The sequence below is a fragment of the Empidonax traillii genome, unplaced genomic scaffold (assembly GCF_003031625.1).
Source record: "Empidonax traillii isolate 1590-97213 ecotype Southwest subspecies unplaced genomic scaffold, ASM303162v1 scaffold1319:size131266, whole genome shotgun sequence".
NCBI lineage: Eukaryota > Metazoa > Chordata > Aves > Passeriformes > Tyrannidae > Empidonax > Empidonax traillii.
In genome coordinates, this window is record NW_020956512.1 from 87843 (window position 1) to 106285 (window position 18443).

The following is an 18443-nucleotide window of genomic DNA, read 5'->3' on the forward strand; positions in this document are numbered from 1 at the left end:
AACAATTGTAAATATCTTATTAAACAATTGATCTACACATTTAGAGAGAACCTTAATTAATTAAAATATTTTAGAACTACTGAAAGAGTCAAATGAAGTCCTTCTCACTCCAGTATCTTTCAAATCTTCTAACAGGCTCAGTTTCTCAGGAACAGATTCCAGATGGTCTAAAGCTGCTCGAGTGCTCTAGAGAACAGAACACAAGTTAAAACATAAAAAAAATAATCATTTCTTTTCTCCATATCAAACATTAAAGCCCTATTGAATCTATGGAAACAGGTTTATAGGTACGTATGTGTCTGTAAATTGAACAGGTCAACAGTAAACAGGTTGTTAAGAAAAACAGTCACATTAAAACACATAGCACAGTTTCCTTAATTTGAATCTCCATGACTGGTTACCAGTTTATTGAGTAGAACACTACTTATCTACAATTTTGGAGTTTATGTAGCCTTCAGAATGAAATTTTCTTTTATTGCACTTCAAGGAGTAAAGTACATTTAAAATAGTAAAAACATTTTTTTTTTCCCAAATGCAAAGATATGCAATGAGCACTTAGCTAGATATAGAACAATCAAATTTTCTATTTTTGGTTTAGATATATGCTATGTACTGCTGAAAAATGAATTACTACTCTAGGGAGAGTTAGGGTTGGACTCAACAAGATTTCACATCCACACCCAAAACACAAAAAATCTAGTCTATTGCAAGCTGCAAAGAATGGAAGAATACAGATATGAAGTTATGCCTGAAAGATAGGTAAGTCACTTCTTGAAATGGGCAGCATTGAGGACGCACAGTATGAAAAAGTCCCTAATGGCAACATCGAATACTGCCCTTGGCAAATGTAAAACGCCTGAAAGGACAGAAAGGTGCATACTTGTGCTGACTTGCAGCAAATAAAGTAGAGCAAATCAATTTTGCAAAACTCAGAATTAGTAAAGGTTATTTCTTCCAGCAAGAAAACAGTGCCTTTTGTTTTCTCATCTGCTGCATGAGAAAGGAAGTTCAGTGAATTTTACACTTAGCTAGCTATGTTTGGACTGAAACTACCACTTATTATCTTAAGAAGTCTTTTATTTTAATGTGTAACTGAATTTGTAATAAGATTTTTTTACTTGCAAAATTCACTTAAGATTTTATAAACAGAAAAGATAAAAAATTAACTTTCCTGTAACACGTATGGTTCTTCACCAGAAAATAATTACATAATCTGCAGTTATATAGTAATAATGAATATATAAAATGGATTCTTCTTCATATTTCTGGACACAATCAGGCAGGAGGCCTACACATCACATTTGAAGTGGTTTTCACAGATTGTAGTGTAGAAATGTTTTTATAGCTATAAAATAGCTTCTTTTTTCTTTTATTTTTTCAAATGCCTCTAAACATCCCCACTTGAAAATAAAATTGCCTAGGGGTATCTATCAATCTTTAATGTTTCCCTCTTATAAGAATCAACTATTTCACTTTTACCACAGTAAATCAGTATTCATTCATATTTTGTTCTTCTTTTACAGTGGCCATATGTTCATCAAAGCAGAGATTTTCCACACCATTAACTTATGATGAGATGCCATGTTTGCTGCTTCTTCCCAAAGTAGCCCCTGGTACTGGTCTGTATGTGGGTTTCTAAGCTGACAGACCTTAAGGAATCTGAACTTAACTATATGTGAAACAAAATACTGACTCCTTTTGTTCAGCAGTGATCCTAGTATCACACAGGTCTTGATGCAGACATATCAACAAAGTTTTTTACTTTGAACACCAGCAACTCCCCTACCCTGTCAGAAATACAATGCTTCCTCAAAGGAAATAACCCAAAATTGCAATACCCTGCAATATCTCTCCTTGGTCCAGCACCAAATTAAACTATAAATATTTTAAACTTATGGTATGTATTACCTAACACATTTTGCTAAACTCTTTTACTTATGAACGGCAGAAAAATATAAATTTGAGATGTCACATAGTTGAAATAAAGTTTACTGGGAAAGAGGACATACTTTATGGAGTGGCTCCTCATCACGATATACTGTATATTCAATTTATAGCATTTTTTTTCAAGTACAAAGATTTTTCCTTTTCCCACCACCATGCCCTATTTTAATAAAGATGATCTGTGATCTGTTCTGGGCAAAAAAGGAACTTAGGTCCTGGGTATAAGCCCATGCCTTAAGCAATCCTGTTTTTCAATTTTTTTCTCTGAATTCCAATGCCAAGATCTCATGTCAACACTGTCTGGAAATAAATTTAAGGAAGATGTTAATCATTTGTTCTTCCAAAGTCTCTCTTAAACATACCCCTTCTATTTCATACACTTGTTGTAGAAGAAAAAAATTAATTAGCTAAATCTCCACTAGTCCTAAATTACATTATTAACTGTAATCTTGAAAATAGAAGATCAGAATTTGGGTTATATGCATACTCAGCCCTTGGTTTTTGGTTTTGTTGAGAATCATGTGGATAAAGGATGATATGGGCTACCTGGATTTCTGAAAGGTGTTTTAGGTTCCCAAAATTTAAACCTAACTTCACACTCAAAATGATGGGCTTTGAGCTAACCATTACTATTCAGGAAATAGACCACGGGGAAATGATACATATTACCAAGAACCTGCTAACTCAGTGCTCTGTATCAATCAGAACAGCAAAATCAACACTCAGTTTAATCAGGAAGGGAAAAAAAAAGACAGAGAAACTAACTGAGTACGAATCCACTTGCATCTTGACTACTGAGTGTAGAGGTGGACTTTTATCTCAGAAGAGAAACAGGGAAAGGTCAGAGAAGTACAACAAGAATGATCAAAGCCACGGAGTGCTGTTTCCAAGTGAGAAATTATTAAATGCACTTACTCTAAAGAACAGGACTCTTCCACCAAGAAGACAGATGAATGAGGGGAATTTGCACAAAATCAGAAGTCACATAAAGATATTATGGCTTTAAGAAGAAAACTGGGCAAGTTAATGAATGAGGAAGACCATGGACCAGTTCCAAATTCATAGAAACTTCATTTCAGCCTGTATGTCTTTGAGCTTTGAACAGCTGGAATCAGAATGAATGAGTGGGAAACAAAATATCTATCAGTCCTGATCATACAATCTTCCCTGAGTGTTTTATTTGGACCATTGTTGCGAAGTCTATAGCTGGGTTAGACTGACCTTTGCTCTTAACCAGAATGGTTCCTTCTATATTCTAAAATTGTCACAGTCTTCTGAGTTTGTGGAGTGACTTGAATAACTCATATGCTAACATTTTCAGGGACAGAAACGTGCCTTTTCCATAAAACTGATGAAAAGAAAGGTAGTGATGTCCAAATAAAAACAGAAAAAGAAAAAAAGCTAAGTTTGTTAGGGGAAATGCAATAAAGAAGGTAGGAATAAAATACACAGACGAATGGGAAGGAAAAGTGATGAAGAGCTTCTAGCTGGCCTACAGAATTAATGGTAATTCTGGTAATTATTGAAATGCACAGCAATCTCCTCAACATGGTTCAAATGCCATATTTGTATCATTAATGACTACACTCTATTCTATTAAAAGAGATGGATTTAGCCACAAAGATAAAATGTGGAAAAGGATGTTAGAAGCACCTGACTTAGAGGGCAATTAAGTAGCATTAAATTTTTTCCCAGAAATTGGAAAGCCCTATGCCATAATGCATACAAATAATCCTAAAGACAGCAATCACATCTGTCTGCTTATGTTTAACAGGGAACAGCAGGCACTGACTGACCCAGTGCACCGATGGTACTGATAAGAGGAAAAAACGCCAGTTGTATTGACTGAGGCAGTATAAATGGTATTTTACTTAACAGCAGTCTCTTCCATAGATTGAGTGCTATTAATCTTCCTGTTTTTAAAATAAAGACTATTTACTTTGAAAAGGGGCGTTCTATGTTTTCACAGAGAATGATAAAACAAATTACTTATTTTCCATTACTTCATACAAACACTTTGATGTTTAAAGTGCATGTGAACAGTTAATCCTCCTATATTGATGTGTTCTTGGTGATAGACGGTTTCACACTGTCTCAAGGGACAGATCCAAATCAAAATCAGACACATTTTATTTTTAGTCTAAAAGCTGCAATGCTAAATGCAAATAAATCAAAGCAAGTTTGTATATAGTACTCTTGAAGTTTGCCTTTATAGTCGATATATTGAAAACACATAAATATAAACTAAACTTCATTTACTTTCAAGTACAGTGCTCCTTTCTTTTCTGAGGTAGGTAAAAACAAATGGCTATCTGTACTGCACAGATATTTTTTTTAAATTAGAGTTGACTAAAGTAACAGTTACCTAATCCCCAAAGATTAGCCATAAAAAGATTAAATGAGATGTAACTTTAACTGACTGCAATGCATGTCAGCAGGCAGTTACTCACAAATCAGATGTTAGAGGTGACCTACAGTGACTTAATTTTTTAAAAGGGAGCCCCTGGTGGTCTAGTGGTTAAGGATGCGGTGCTGTCAACACTGAGGCCCGAGTTCGATTCCCGGTCAGGGACACTCCCCAGGCAGATGGAGCTCGTTAGCCCGTAAGGCAATCCATCTACGTCCTGAGGACCTCGCTGCCACTGTCCAAGCTCGCTTGGCCCCGGCAGATGAACCTCAGGATTAAAGGGTGGGCTCAGTTCCGCGCACGCTGTGTCTCACCTAAAAAATCCAATGCGCAGGCTGGAAGGTGTAAAGACCTTCCCCGGATCTTCGTTTGCGAAGACTGGCCATTATATATATATATATATATATATATATATATATATATATATTTAAATGACCTTAGCATATTGGATACTTAAATAGCAAGAATAGGATGCACCCAGCATGTATAGAGGTTTCCTTTCCTCTCCCTGTTAAGATCTGTAAAACTGTCATCTTTGGTCTCCAGCTGTAGACTAAGACATCATACGCTCTTCTTCTACACAGTGTGGGTCTGCTTAGGAAGCCTGAGGTGCTCTGCTGACTTTCAAATGCCAGGCAAACTCCATGATAGCTGGGACATTCTGTGCATAGTACACCATATATAGAGAGGGAACACAGAAAACAAAAAAATGTATTTTGCATCTTTATATTCCAGGCATACCATTACTCCAATTGTACCATTGTGTTGATGATTTCAGCACATCAAGAATCAATTTACCCATACAAAGATAGGCAACACATATAACTTTATCAAGTTACAAAACAGGCATGTTCAATTAGTTTTTTTCTATACTATACATTGCTTAATGAAAGTTTTAACAAGTAAGATTTTTTTTTAAAGCAAAAACTACACTTCAGCTTATGAAAAACAAATGACCTTGGCTAACAAAGCACTGCAAATGTCAGACTAATTGAACATTTAATTTAGACTCCAGATGGTTTTGAATGGGTTGGACCACATTTTAATTAAGGGAGCTTCATGAATGTTTCGTTTCCTGTTTGCAATGGCATCGACTGTCTTTTCTCTCGTTCATTAGCACATGACTTCCCTGTGCTAACTAGGAGAACTGTTTACATGGGGAAAATATTAAGAAAGGGGTTTATGAATGTTCAGTTGTTTGATGCATACTAGCAGATGAAAACACGGAGGAAACAGTGGGGTCTTTTGGCAAGACAGGTTTCTGTGAATCATCAGCTAGTGCTCCGAGTACTACTGGGCATCCATAAGACTAGTTTTTGAGAATCTATTCTTTATTGTTTCCTAAGATTTTGATCAGAGACATCCAGACATAATTCCTGGAAATCAGAGAAATATAACACAAGAGGTAGAGTGTGTAAAGTAAAGCAATGTTATGGGGAACAGCACTTTAGGATAAAAATCTTTACATGTAATTCATGTTAAAGTTTTGTCTGCTAACAGTATTTCATCAAGCCTTCCAAAAAGCACTCAAAAAAATTCAATTAACACAGCCTTCAGAGGAAAGAAGAAATATTGTTCAACTTTTCAGGTGAGAAAACTGAAATATAAAGAGAATTCTGATGTCTGTGTTCCTAAGGTTATAATTAGATCAAATATAAAACATTTAAATCTAAAATTAAGGACATAGAAACACTCAGTCAATAGTCTGTTGTCAAACAAGATTTAACTTATTTTGTGATATATAAACCAAATCAAGAAAAATAAAGCAAGCACATTATACCACATATATCTATGTCTTAGCCAATTATAAGCCTCCTATTCTGTGGAAGAACTCATAGATACATATTCTTCAGATGAAAGGGCAACATAATTCATATGAGGAGCAGCTGAAGGAGTTGGAGTTGTTTAATTTGAAGAAAAAGAGGCTCAGGGGAGACCTTATCGCTCACTACAGCTACCTGAAAGAAGCTTGTAGTGAGGTTGGGATCCTCCTCTTCTCCCAGGCAACTAGAAGACAGGACAAGAGGAAGTGGCCTCAAGCTGTTCAAGTGAAGGTTCAATTGGTCATTAAGAACTTCTTCGCTGAAAGGATTATCAGGCATTGGAATGGGCTACCCAGGGAGGTTGGTAGAGTCACCATCCCTGGAAGTGTTCAAGAAACTATGGTATGGGGCACTTAGTGCTTATGGTTTAGTTGACATGGTGGTGTTTGGTCAAAGGTTGGACTCAATGATCTTGGAGGTCTTTTCCAACTTTATTAGTTCTATGATTTCTAAAGAGAATCCCGTGGATGGAACTGATAGGATCTCCCTTTAAAATTACATTTACAAACATATATCTACTCAGTTAAAAAAATTTTTAAAAAGCGAAGAACACTGTATACTACTACACCTAGTTCAACTGATATAAATAACTTTAGATAATGTAAGTCTTTTGTAGTGAAGATTTATCTTAAGATTTTGACCTTCCCTAATTAAAAACTGAAGGATTTTGCTTTACTAAACTCTGGAAAAAATGTTGGATATTTGCAACATGTGGAACACATTTTCATAATTTTGAAAGGATCATAGATAAAGAATGTAGGGGTTGCACTAGCAGAAATGTTGCCAGTAGGCCAAGTGAAGTGATCCTCCTCTAGTCAGCCCTGGTGAGACACATTTGGAGTGCTGGGTCCAGTTCTCCAGTACCAGAGAGACATATTGGAGACAGTCCAGCAAAGGGCAACTAATTTTTTGAGGGACTCGGCATCTCTCCTGTGAGGAAAGACTGAGAGAGCTGGGATGTTTAGTGTGAAGAAGAGAAGGCTCTGGGAGATCTCATCAATGAGCACAAGTATCTGAAGGAGGGTGTAAAAGAGAGGGAGCCAGGCTCTTTTCAGTGTTGCCCAGTGACAGGCAGTGGGCACAAACTGAAGCACATGACATTCCATATGAACATAGGAAACAGTTTTTCACTGTGAGGGCAACACAGCACTGGCACAGGTTGTCCAGGGAAGTTGTGAAATCTCCATCCTTATATGGAGATACTCAAAAGTCATCTGAACATAGTCCTGGGCAACTAGTTCAGGGTGGCCCTACTTGAGCAAGGGGACTGGACCAGATGACTGGTAGAAGTCTCTTCCAACCTCAATCATTTTGTGATTCTATAATATACTACATTCCTGATATCACTGTTAGAGAAACTATGAAGTTATTAGACCAAGTTGTTGGATATGCACAGTGTTTTTTTGTTAATAAACAATTATAAAACTGTCATCCTGACCACCAAACAAAGAGAGGTTTAATAAAATTTAGTTACTTACATTTTGTAACCTGCCTCTTACAAGTGACTTAGCATTCAATTTCTAGGTCAAAATTTTAAATATTCTTTAACAATACACAGACAGATATTCTTGATTATGCTTATTTGTAAATTTCGTAGTCAAAGTCTCAATGCAACTATATAAATACTTTCAAAAATTTTATTTCTTGCATTATTTAGTAATTATTTTTCACAAAATAGTGAAGAACATTTTTAATAGAGCATAATTTAAAAATCATGTTATATATCAGTTTTTTGAGGAAAGGAGGATTAGAAAGGCAATTTTAGAAATATACATATATGTTTAGCTTATGAACTTTGTGCAAATATGGAGCCTGAAATGAAATCCATAAATCAGAAAATCTTATAAATCTATTTATTCTGCATTTTTGGTTCCCAAACCAAATCCCTGAATTAGGCAGAAAGTAAGAAGTAAGAATGAATGGGAGAGAAAGACAATTGTTGAAAAGTGCATACCATTAGCAGCAAAAGAAATTCTTTTACAGAAAAAAAAGTCAAACTATCGGCAGAAGAAAACTAGAAGTGTTGTATAAGCAAAAAACTGAAAGAACAAGCTAAGCACCAAATAATAGAGGGCAGAGAATGGACAAGTAGTTGGGTATTAAATAAGAGCCATAGATTTGTAGGGTAAGAAGACAATATCTAGGAAGAAGGAAAGAGAAAGGTGAGCTTCACAAGAAAAGGAACAGCTGGCTGCAAACACCATCAGGAGGCAGAATTTACTTGGTGGGAGTGAGCAGAGGAAGGACTCAGTGAAGCCCCAGGAAGGGAAGTGGCACACTGGCTCGCTGATGAAAGGAAAGGAAAAGGCGAGGCAGGCAGGACAGAGGATCTCAAACTGCTGCTCCTCTTCTGGTCGTTTTTATAAGATCAAAGAATGGCTGCATTCTGGGAGGACCAGAAGGCCTTTGATGTAATGCTAGTTTTGGCAAGACACTACAGAAGCAAAACAAGGAGAAAAGAAAGTATTAACCCTTAGATTCAAGATTTCCTAAACATTCATACATACAAAGTATGAAAATAATGAATTAATCTCAAGAGCTAACAGCAAGATTTACTTATTGATGAAAGGCCCATTGAGAGATACAGAGAGAGTGAGAACCTAAAAATGGATGGTGTCAGGCAGTTGCATAATCTCTCTGTGAAATGCATTGGGTATTGTCATCCTTCTAATTCTTCTTTTAAATTGGATGATAAACCAGAAAACTGATGCAAATTTGAGCCTGCTACTACAGAGAATAATCTAATAGCTGAGTGCATGCAGAGAGAAATTTGTTTTACTGGTATTCAAAACCTTACTTTCTTCAACATAAAAATGAGTTACAACAAAACACATAAATGTTCATTCTGAAAAGGAAACTCATACTTAATAACAATTTTGCCACATACTTAGAGCATTACTGGAGTTAACCTAGATTTATGGACATTGTAACCAAAATTTGAATTGTGTCCAGAAAAGTCTGATCCAAGTATTCTAAGAAAGTTGTAACCTCACTTCTGGGTTCTCTACAGAAAGCAGCAAGCTGTTTTATTGATCAAAGGATATAGAATGCATATATTCACTGGAATAACTTCAGTATGTGGTTGATTTCAAATTAAATTTTGCAGTCTTTTATGTCAGACTAGTACTACTAAGGCAGAGGAATATGACTTGCAATGTACGCTCACAAAGAACACTATGTAGTTTATAGAAACCCACTGAAGTCACAAGCATGGCATAGTAGCAGTGTACACCTACAAAATGCATCCTGACCTCTTTATGAGAAATACATACACTTCCCATTGTAGCCACATCTCAGAATACAAAACAGATTTTCCCAAAAAAAGTCATACACCTTTTTCTGTAAATAACATAGATCCAAATCCTGTATGTCAGAACCAAGTTACACTCAAGAATAAAGTAAATCACCTTATTTAAAGATAAAATCATACTCATTCTCTTAAAATGTCAGACTGCATAACTGAGTCCTAAAGTAATAAAGAAAATTAAATGCTATGAAATAATTAAATTCACTTTATTAAACAGCATTCAACTAAAAAAAAGAGCCAAATACATAACTTCCAGGTACTCAAAACCTCAGTTTTGCCTGTACTTGTTACCCTGGCACTTCTCAAGGGTTGAAGGATTATTCCAGAAAACACCTTGATTCTTCAGTTCCATTTATATCCACTAGTGAGCCTGTCTAATTAACCCTGTTCTTCCTTCTTACCTTCCAGCTTCTCCTCCTGTCCTGCACCACCTGCTGATGCAAGAAGCTGTGTATTGATTGAATCATATTGCAAAATTGATTTGATTGAAGAAAAAGAGCCAAAAAATCCAAAAGGTTCTTTAATGGGTACTATTTGTTCTCAGATTCCTTAAGGGAGTGATCAGATCATGTGTCATATCTTGAAAGAAGGTTCTAATATAGCACTTTCCTTGGGAATCAGGAGTTGGCTAAGGAAACAGAAGACCCAAGAAACTGTCTGGCACAGTAGACAAGAGATGGAGCTTCCAGATCAAAAACACTGCTGAGAGGAGAAGGAGCTGACAGGGATCAGAGATGAGGCAAGAGACCTCGTAGTTTGCAGCAACTCACAAAATCACTGAGTTAGATTAAGCTAGGCCGGGAAGGCTTATTCACCCAGAGCTCTAAAAAGAATCTGAAAGGTTCATGTCACATTTCTTTCCCAATTTTTTTTTACTAGCTAAGCTGGCAAGTTCATCATATGGCTACTACAACAATTTTACTGGCAAGTGCAGGAGTGAGAAACAAGCAGATCATAGAGAAAGGAAGAAGAGTAGGAGAGTAGTTCTGGAGTGCTGATGCTTTCCTATGCATCTTGTATAGTGTATGCGTGTGTGTGTATGTGTCTCTTCCCTTCTTCTCCACCTTTTTATATCTTGCATCTTGCGAATCTCAGGAACCATCGCTGTTAAAATTCTAAGAAAATGCTTTTTACACAATTTAAACTTTTTTTTCACTAAGGATTCTGTTTGAATTTGAATTTAATACCTTACGTCTCTATTCCATTTCCACTTTCTGTAACCTGAATCAAATCACAAAATACTTAACTGGTACTTTTTCTGATGTCATGCTCTGAGCATTCAAATAACAGCTGATACAAAAATTATACAAATATATAACTACTGTAACTATTATGCACTCATAAATGCTACATAGATTTACAGCTATGTAGACATACACACTAGAAATTTAAAGATACTTAAGGATCCCTTAAACAGCAAGCCTTATTCATTCTTTTGCTCGGGGGCTTTTCTATCATAGCTCACCCTGACACATTCAGACTGCGTAAGCATTACTCCTCTTTTCTAGATCACTGAAGGGGGCAGAGAGAGGATGCTGCCATCCTCAGAACTGAAACAGAGATATAAAGGTTAAACCCACTTATTATTTCAAAGTATTCACATCAGCAATCTAACACCTGACTTTTAAATATACTTAGCGACTACAGATAGCCAAAGCTCCCACTGAATTTAGCTTTTAGTAAATTGCATTTCTGTAAATCAGGCCTCAAAAATCACAAAATCAGACACCCAAAAAATGAGAAACACAAAGTAATTAAACATATCTGAAAAATTCAGTTCAAGTTATTTGCTTGACATCATAGAGGAACTTAATGGCAAAAGTAAAATGAGTGCCTTGGAAGTATTCGACAGCCTCAGTGATGACCATATTTGTCATGTTAGCAAACTCAGGGCTTAACACTACATATCTTCTTAAGTCAGCAATAACAAAAGTTCCAGGATTTAGTATCACAAATTTGTATTCAGATGTTACCTACCAACTTGTATTAAGAAAGAAAATTGTATTTTACTGATAATAATCCTTTTCTTCTATCTGAAAAGTAACTTATAAATCTTCCTTTTAAAAATTGGAGAAATTGGAAGTATAAAAAGGAGAAAAGCTCCATAAAAAATAGGAACAAACATTGTCACAAAATATGGACTGAATTTGTATGATATTGTGCTATTTGCAAGCAAATATCCTCTGCCTGTGTCAAAATGGCTGTGGGAGCAGAAAGCACAAGGAGTTTGCAGGCAGTTTAACTCACGGTTTGTGAGAAATGCCTGACAGTGGATACATGCCTGACTGGTTGTCATGTAAGCAAACCATGAATAAGAGATGACCCTGAACAGAATTAATGTCCTGTTGACACTCTTTACACTCACACAGCACTATGTGAAGTGCCAGCACATTGAATGCGAGCATCAACTTCCTACTTCCATAAGGCAGGAGTACCAGCATGGCACTTTTAATTCCAAAGGGTCTTTTATGAGTTAATGAAAGCATTTTTTTTAAGATATTGATTATATTTTAAATACATTTTTGAAATCAGAAACTGTTTTCAGAGATGCACAAACCATCAGAGAGAACAAAATAATAATTTGCACTGGTAAATTTTAAAAGTTTATATTTTCAGCATTGATATTGTCTCAGTAGTGGGTTTTTTAGATGAAATTTTCTGGATTTCTCAGGAAAAGAAACTATGGGCCTGACACATACAATTCATGATGTATTACTGGGCAATCTTACATAAGAGGAAAGCCTTGTTCAGAAATTATAGGGCAATTCCAGCTAGTCCACCTGATGGACTTGCTAGTTTGGGACATCTGGATATTCCGGCTGCATTCATGGCATGTACAGGCATGAAGTTTTGTCCTTCAAACTTAAGATCTTATTAAATTATATTAATTAATGATTAAAATTTTATTCCTTTATAGTTTAGTTGCAATGTTGATACAGGCAGATGAACTGATTCTGTCTATACCTCCTAGTCCAAAGAATCATATAATCAGCTGGGTTGGAAAGGACCTCTGAGATCATCAAGTCCAACCCCTCATCCACTACCACCACGGTTACTAGGCCATTGCACTAAGTGCCACATCCAGTCTCACCTTAAAAACCCCCAGGGACGGAGGATGCACCACTTCCGTGGGCAGCCCATTGCAACGCCTGATTACGCTCTCTGTAAAGAATTTCTTCCTAACATCCAGCCTAAAGCTTCCCTGGCACAGCTTGAGACCAGGCCCTCTTGTCTTACTGATAGCTGCCTGGGAGAAGAGATCGACCCCCATCTGGTTACAACCTCCTCTCAGGTAGCTGTAGAGAGTGATGAGGTCACCCCTGAGCCTCCTCTTCTCCAGACTAAACAACCCCAGCTCCCTCAGCCTCTCCTCACAGGACTTGTGCTCAAGTCCCTTCACCAGCCTCGTTGCTCTTCTCTGGACCTGCTCCAGCACCTCAATGTCTTTCCTGAACTGAGGGGCCCAGAACGGAACACAGCACTCCAGGTAAGTAAGTAAAGAATTAAGTACATGTAACAGTCACTGAAATAATTAGATCTATCATAGGGACCTCAACCATTAGAAGTGTTAGGAAAATAACATCTTCTGTATGGATCAAATCTACATTTCTCTTCCCAGCAATGGGATGAGGACTGAACTGCACAGAAAAATGACAACACTGAAATACACTGTATTTCATATAATGAATGCAAAAATACTCTAGTAAAAACCTACACAGAAAGGTGCAGTATAAAATTATCACATCTTCTCTTGAAAGTAAAATGACAGTTGAAAACACAGAACTGCAACCTTTTCTTTTTTAAAATATATGAAAACAATATTTTTCACAATTTAGACAAATTATCAGCAATGTCATTGTGATAGGTTTGGAAATTAATTTAAGAAACTTACCATTTCTAAGGCCATAATACGTTCCTAAAAATAAAGTAAAAGATGCCATTAGAAAGCAAAGAATATAAACACAATGTAAGTCAAACAATGATGAATAGGATTAATTTTGGGGTTTCAGTGGTCATATATATAGTTTTTTTTGTAATCGTCTCATTGAATAGGAACTTTTGTACTTCACTGAATGACTATTTATCATACTATCTTAGAAATTTGTTCCAACAAAAAGGAACTCCTTAGAAACAAGGAAAGGATTTGAAAAAAATTACTTCAAAATATATTTTCTTCAACTAGTACATTAGATTTTCAACATTGTTGATTTTACTCTTAAGTATATGAAAGAATTATTTCTTTTTTTTATCATCTCGGACTGTAAATCTAGCATGTTTTGGAGTTCATGTCATGTTAGCATCTGGTTTAGTTTTCTTTTAGGCATTTCCTTAGAAAACTAAAAAGTAAATTCCATATCGTTATTCTTTTATCCAGAAATAGCTCTGAATAATGTTTTATTAATAACAGGATGACGTTAGTCATAGTCTCATGTCAGACAAACATAAACTGCAAATAAAATAAGCTTGTGTCAATTTTAATCCAGCACAGGATACAGAGAAACCAGAAGTTGCAAATTTACTGTATATATTTTAATATTCTTTTTCCATTTAAAAGTATCTTTAGGAAAAATATTAAGCTAACAAAATAAAGATGGTGTACTCTGGCACAATATACTGACTAGGTATGGTATTTTAAGCAATCTGACAAAACACACATTCAAGTGTTTAGGTGACCCCACATTTAGAGTGCATAACCATTACCGGAACTCTTACCTTGCTCAAATATTACTCACATTTTTCTCATGAAAGGTAGTGTATGAAGTGCTAGAGTCTTTATTCTTTCATAGAAATAGATCTGAGAAACAGACTGAGTATTTCTGTACATCAGAACAAACTTACAACAAAAAATTTTATGTGAAAAACTCAAAAATATTTATTTTGAGATGTTTGTTCTTCCACAAAATTGCAGTGGCTGTTACAGACACTCATATTTATTTAAAGATTCTGTAACAAAATCCAAACTCATTACTATAAAAAGATGTTATTTACAGATCTCATAAATGTGCGGTGATAATGAACAGCAATTCAGATATAACTTTCTTCAGCTAAAGAGGACTACTTTGAAAATAAAGTCTTAAGTGAGGGAATGTATCAGTAGGATGATTACAATGGTAGAATAAACAGTGTTTTCAAAATGACTCATACATTAAATAAACTGCATGATCTAGTTGCCAAATTCTAAAGATATAATAAACTCTTACAATCTCAGCAAACAATTTTATGAAGACCAATCTAATCTAATGTATTAGGGAATTTACCATGGATCATTTATACACTATCAATGTATTTTCAAATTAAGACTCATTTTTTTGACTCCTATTAGCACGTCACTAATTTGAAAGCAAATGAAAATAGCTTGTAAATATTTTCCCAGAGAGCACAATTCAGTTGAATATTGCAATTACCATGTCTTGCATAGTATATTATTTTCATGAATCCAATCTTTTGTACCATGGAACAGCTTTGATAAAAGGGAAGGTGAAAACCTTAAGTATTTTTTCTTCCAACAAAATAATAAGTGAGTATATATTCTTGAAGTGGTTATCAGAGAGAATGCAAGCAGTGATTGAGAATGTAAGTGATTTCTCAGAAACTAAAAAGTGTATTATGATGAGTGTGCATGTTCTCCTAACACAGAGAGCAAACAGAAGTGTAATGAGAACATGGACGTTAGACATATACTACTATGTAAACTCATATACAAATATAAATTTGTGTATAACGTAGAAACTAGTCGAAAGTATGCAGTAAGTTCAAAATGGAAATCCAAGAATACAGTAAAGTCACAAAAAGAGTCAGCTTCCTACATCCCAAATACTCTGTACAAAAGAAATGCAGTGTCCACCTTGACACATAAGACAAGTCAGGTTCATGTAGAAAGATGTAGTTATAAAAATTCTCACTTTCTACTTAATGAGGTATTATTTTGTCTTTGTCACGCTAGTTGCAGTCCAATATATTCCCTGACTAGAGGAACACAAGAAAAAACTACTAGCCAAATATTTCCAGGAACAAGACTCATAAAACTGCTTTTTTCTTTCAGTCCTTTGCAGATTTCAGCTGATGGCATTGTAGCACTAATTGTACTTAATTCCAATTATTTTTAACAAAAGGTGCTTTTTGTCTCCTCTCCAAAAATAAGCAAACTGAAAGGATAATAAAACATACAACCTTAGTTCTAGGGAATACGATGCTGAGACATGGCAGAGAACATCATGATATCCCCTGTCATAATTTGCCCACAGCAATACATTGATTTCTGACTGATTTCCTCATGTTTCCTCTAGCTTTTCTAAGACTGTGGTCAATGTTCATGGGTCAAGTAACAAGAAAAAACTCCCTAAGCCACTCCCAAGCCTGTTTTGAATGCTTTGAATTGTCTGTCCACAATGTCTAAAATGTACAATCTTTCTTTCCGCCTGTTTCCCGTACATGCTTTACACATACAGTCTATTTGGACTGCAAACAGAACACAGCAAGGACTGACTTACTTCATATACTTCTATGTATTTATAAGATAATTATCAAAATAGGAATTGTAGATGAAAAAAGCCCAACAATCAACATGACCAATTGTCTACTGAACCAAGGACTCTAACTGAGTAGGACCTCATATTAAGTGAATTCTATCCATGGACTGGAGGCTTTGGGGGAAGGAGTACTATTTGATTTGCTAGTAGCTCTTCATCTGACAAACAAGTACCTTCTAGCAACCTACCTCAATGAAAGCATTCATACATTAACCAACTATACACATGCTTTGCTTAAGTGGGGCTCAGAGAATAAAAATACTCCATGTTATCTGGATTAACAAAAGGATAAGAAACCCCGTTTCAGCTCCTGGAAATGCCATATTTAAAAAAAAGGTCTCACTTTCCTCTTTGTTCTAATCCTTTATATATGAAGATGCAACAGTTTGGGGAGTTTCAGTCTTGATGATACAAGTTGTTTTTTACAACCATCTGTTAGTAAAGTTGTATATATTTGGCCACAGTAAGTTTAGAATACATCATTACATGAAGAGAGGATCCCAGATTGGAAATATTTTGACACATATTGACTAAGCTGGCTATAACACTATCTAGAAGAATAATAAATGTTTTTGCTGAGTACTTTGTGAATGCATGGATATCTGAAGGAAGAAAAAACTGCTATCAAGCATTTGAATATAAAAATAGCAGCCAGAGCACTACAGTTCACACTCTTAACCAGAACTGCCAGTTAGGGAAGGGTATAACGTAATTTAGTTTTACAGACTATCAGAAATACAGGCAGGCACATATATCCATACAAGACACTATTATGATGCAACTTCCTGCAGTATAAAATTACTCCTCATTCAATCAGAACTAACATCATTAGAACAATTTGTCAACCATAAAGGTTCACATGAAAGCAGATGCAAAATTGCTTCACATGAAAGCAGATCTTTTTACATTGATGTAACTAGATATGCACCTGTGTAAACTGCTTGCGCAGACAAGCTCTCAGCCTTGTTGAACTTGAGCTGCCAGAAAGCCAGGCCAAGATTTTTGTTTGAACAGGAAACAGCTGGATTGGTGTGTTGTGTAACTTCTAGGCTTTGCAACTTGTCTCTTACTGGATCAAACTATATGTTCACTCTTTGATACCTTTAAGCCCTCAAAATGCCTTCTATTTATTATATGAGAAGGGTTATCTTCAAACAAATTCCTATGATCAAAACTCAGGTCAATACATAACTTCATTTTCTTTACGAGCCTTACCTTCATCAATTCCCTCACAAATGTCCTGCTTTCAGTACACTTACAGAATGCTGCCTCATTGATACACTCTTCAAATTGTATATAAACTTCTTTTCATATCCATGTTGGGTGTTGTTTGCAGTAATTTGTTGTCAAAAATTTCTTTTTTTCCTTCTGTATTCTGAAGAATACACACACTACTCTCCCTAATAGTCTTCTGAGCCTCGCAACTCAGACATTCCAGCCTGGTTTTGCTTCCTTAGTCACTTCAATATGAAAGGAGTATGTTTTCTTTGACTGTAATGCTTAAATACTATTCCAAAGCTGAGCTTAGGGTAAATCTGACTTTCGAAGCGCAAATTTAAAGTGCTTAGCACAAACAGCTTTACTGCTAGATGACATACAATGAGAATTTATTATACTGTATTAAGTCCTAGCATATATTGACTGGTCCCTTCTTCCTCAGGAGGGTGAATATGGACATACGGTGTTTTAGAGACTTTAGATACTTACTTAAAATATTTTACTTTCTGTTTTATTCAGAGATACAAAAGAAAGTAACACAGCCCAGAGAATTTAATTCAAGCAGTGAAGTGGAATATGCAGCATTTTTGCAGTTGCAATGCAGATTAGCACTGCCTGCCTGTATTCAAAAAGAGTTTCAATGAAGCCTGCAGTATAACATAACAACTTCAGTATATAGTGTGACTTAAAAGCAGCATTATATTCACTGATGGACTAGATTGATAGACTCATAAGAGAATGCTGACTACTTCAATCTTCGCTAACATGCAACTTAATTGGAAGGTAGAAAGTCAGCAGTGAGTATAACTAGCTGTTGTGTCTCTATTTGTCTGCGTATATTTCCAAATCCGAATTTAAGCTACAAGGGAGTTCAGAAAATCACAATGTTGTAATACAGTTTTGTAATTTTTAAGGTGAACAAAGATGTAGCTAGTTAATTGAGCAGCAAATATACCTGGAGAGCTCCCATTTCTTCCTCTCTTCTGTGTGTCTTCTCTAGTAGCTCTGCAAAATGAAAAAAACTTGTCAATTCAACTTCCTGTCTCATGGTCTGATAGAATAGTAAAATAGTCATTGAGGTTTTTAATTTACACCCTCCACAACACTCCTTTTCAGCGGAATAAACTATAAGATTAAATGTAGCAGTGATATGACTGTTTCCAGGCATGGGATGTTGAAGTGGTTGAAAAACAGCCACAAGGACACAAAGATGA

General features: G+C 35.7%; 1 protein-coding gene across 2 annotated transcripts in view; it reads right to left on the minus strand.

The window, feature by feature from the left end:
- Positions 1-18201, minus strand: part of LOC114069626 (centrosomal protein of 128 kDa-like) — a 101328-nt gene extending 83127 nt beyond the window's left edge. For both annotated transcript variants that reach the window (XM_027906548.1, XM_027906547.1), the window contains exons 1-3: positions 18185-18201; positions 13374-13397; positions 109-186 (exon numbers count right to left, since the gene is read on the minus strand). In XM_027906548.1, coding sequence (XP_027762349.1) covers positions 109-186; positions 13374-13397; positions 18185-18199 — 117 coding nt within the window. In that variant the 5' untranslated portion in view covers positions 18200-18201. The remainder of the gene's footprint in view (positions 1-108; positions 187-13373; positions 13398-18184) is intronic.
- Between the last annotated feature and the right edge of the window lie 242 nt (positions 18202-18443).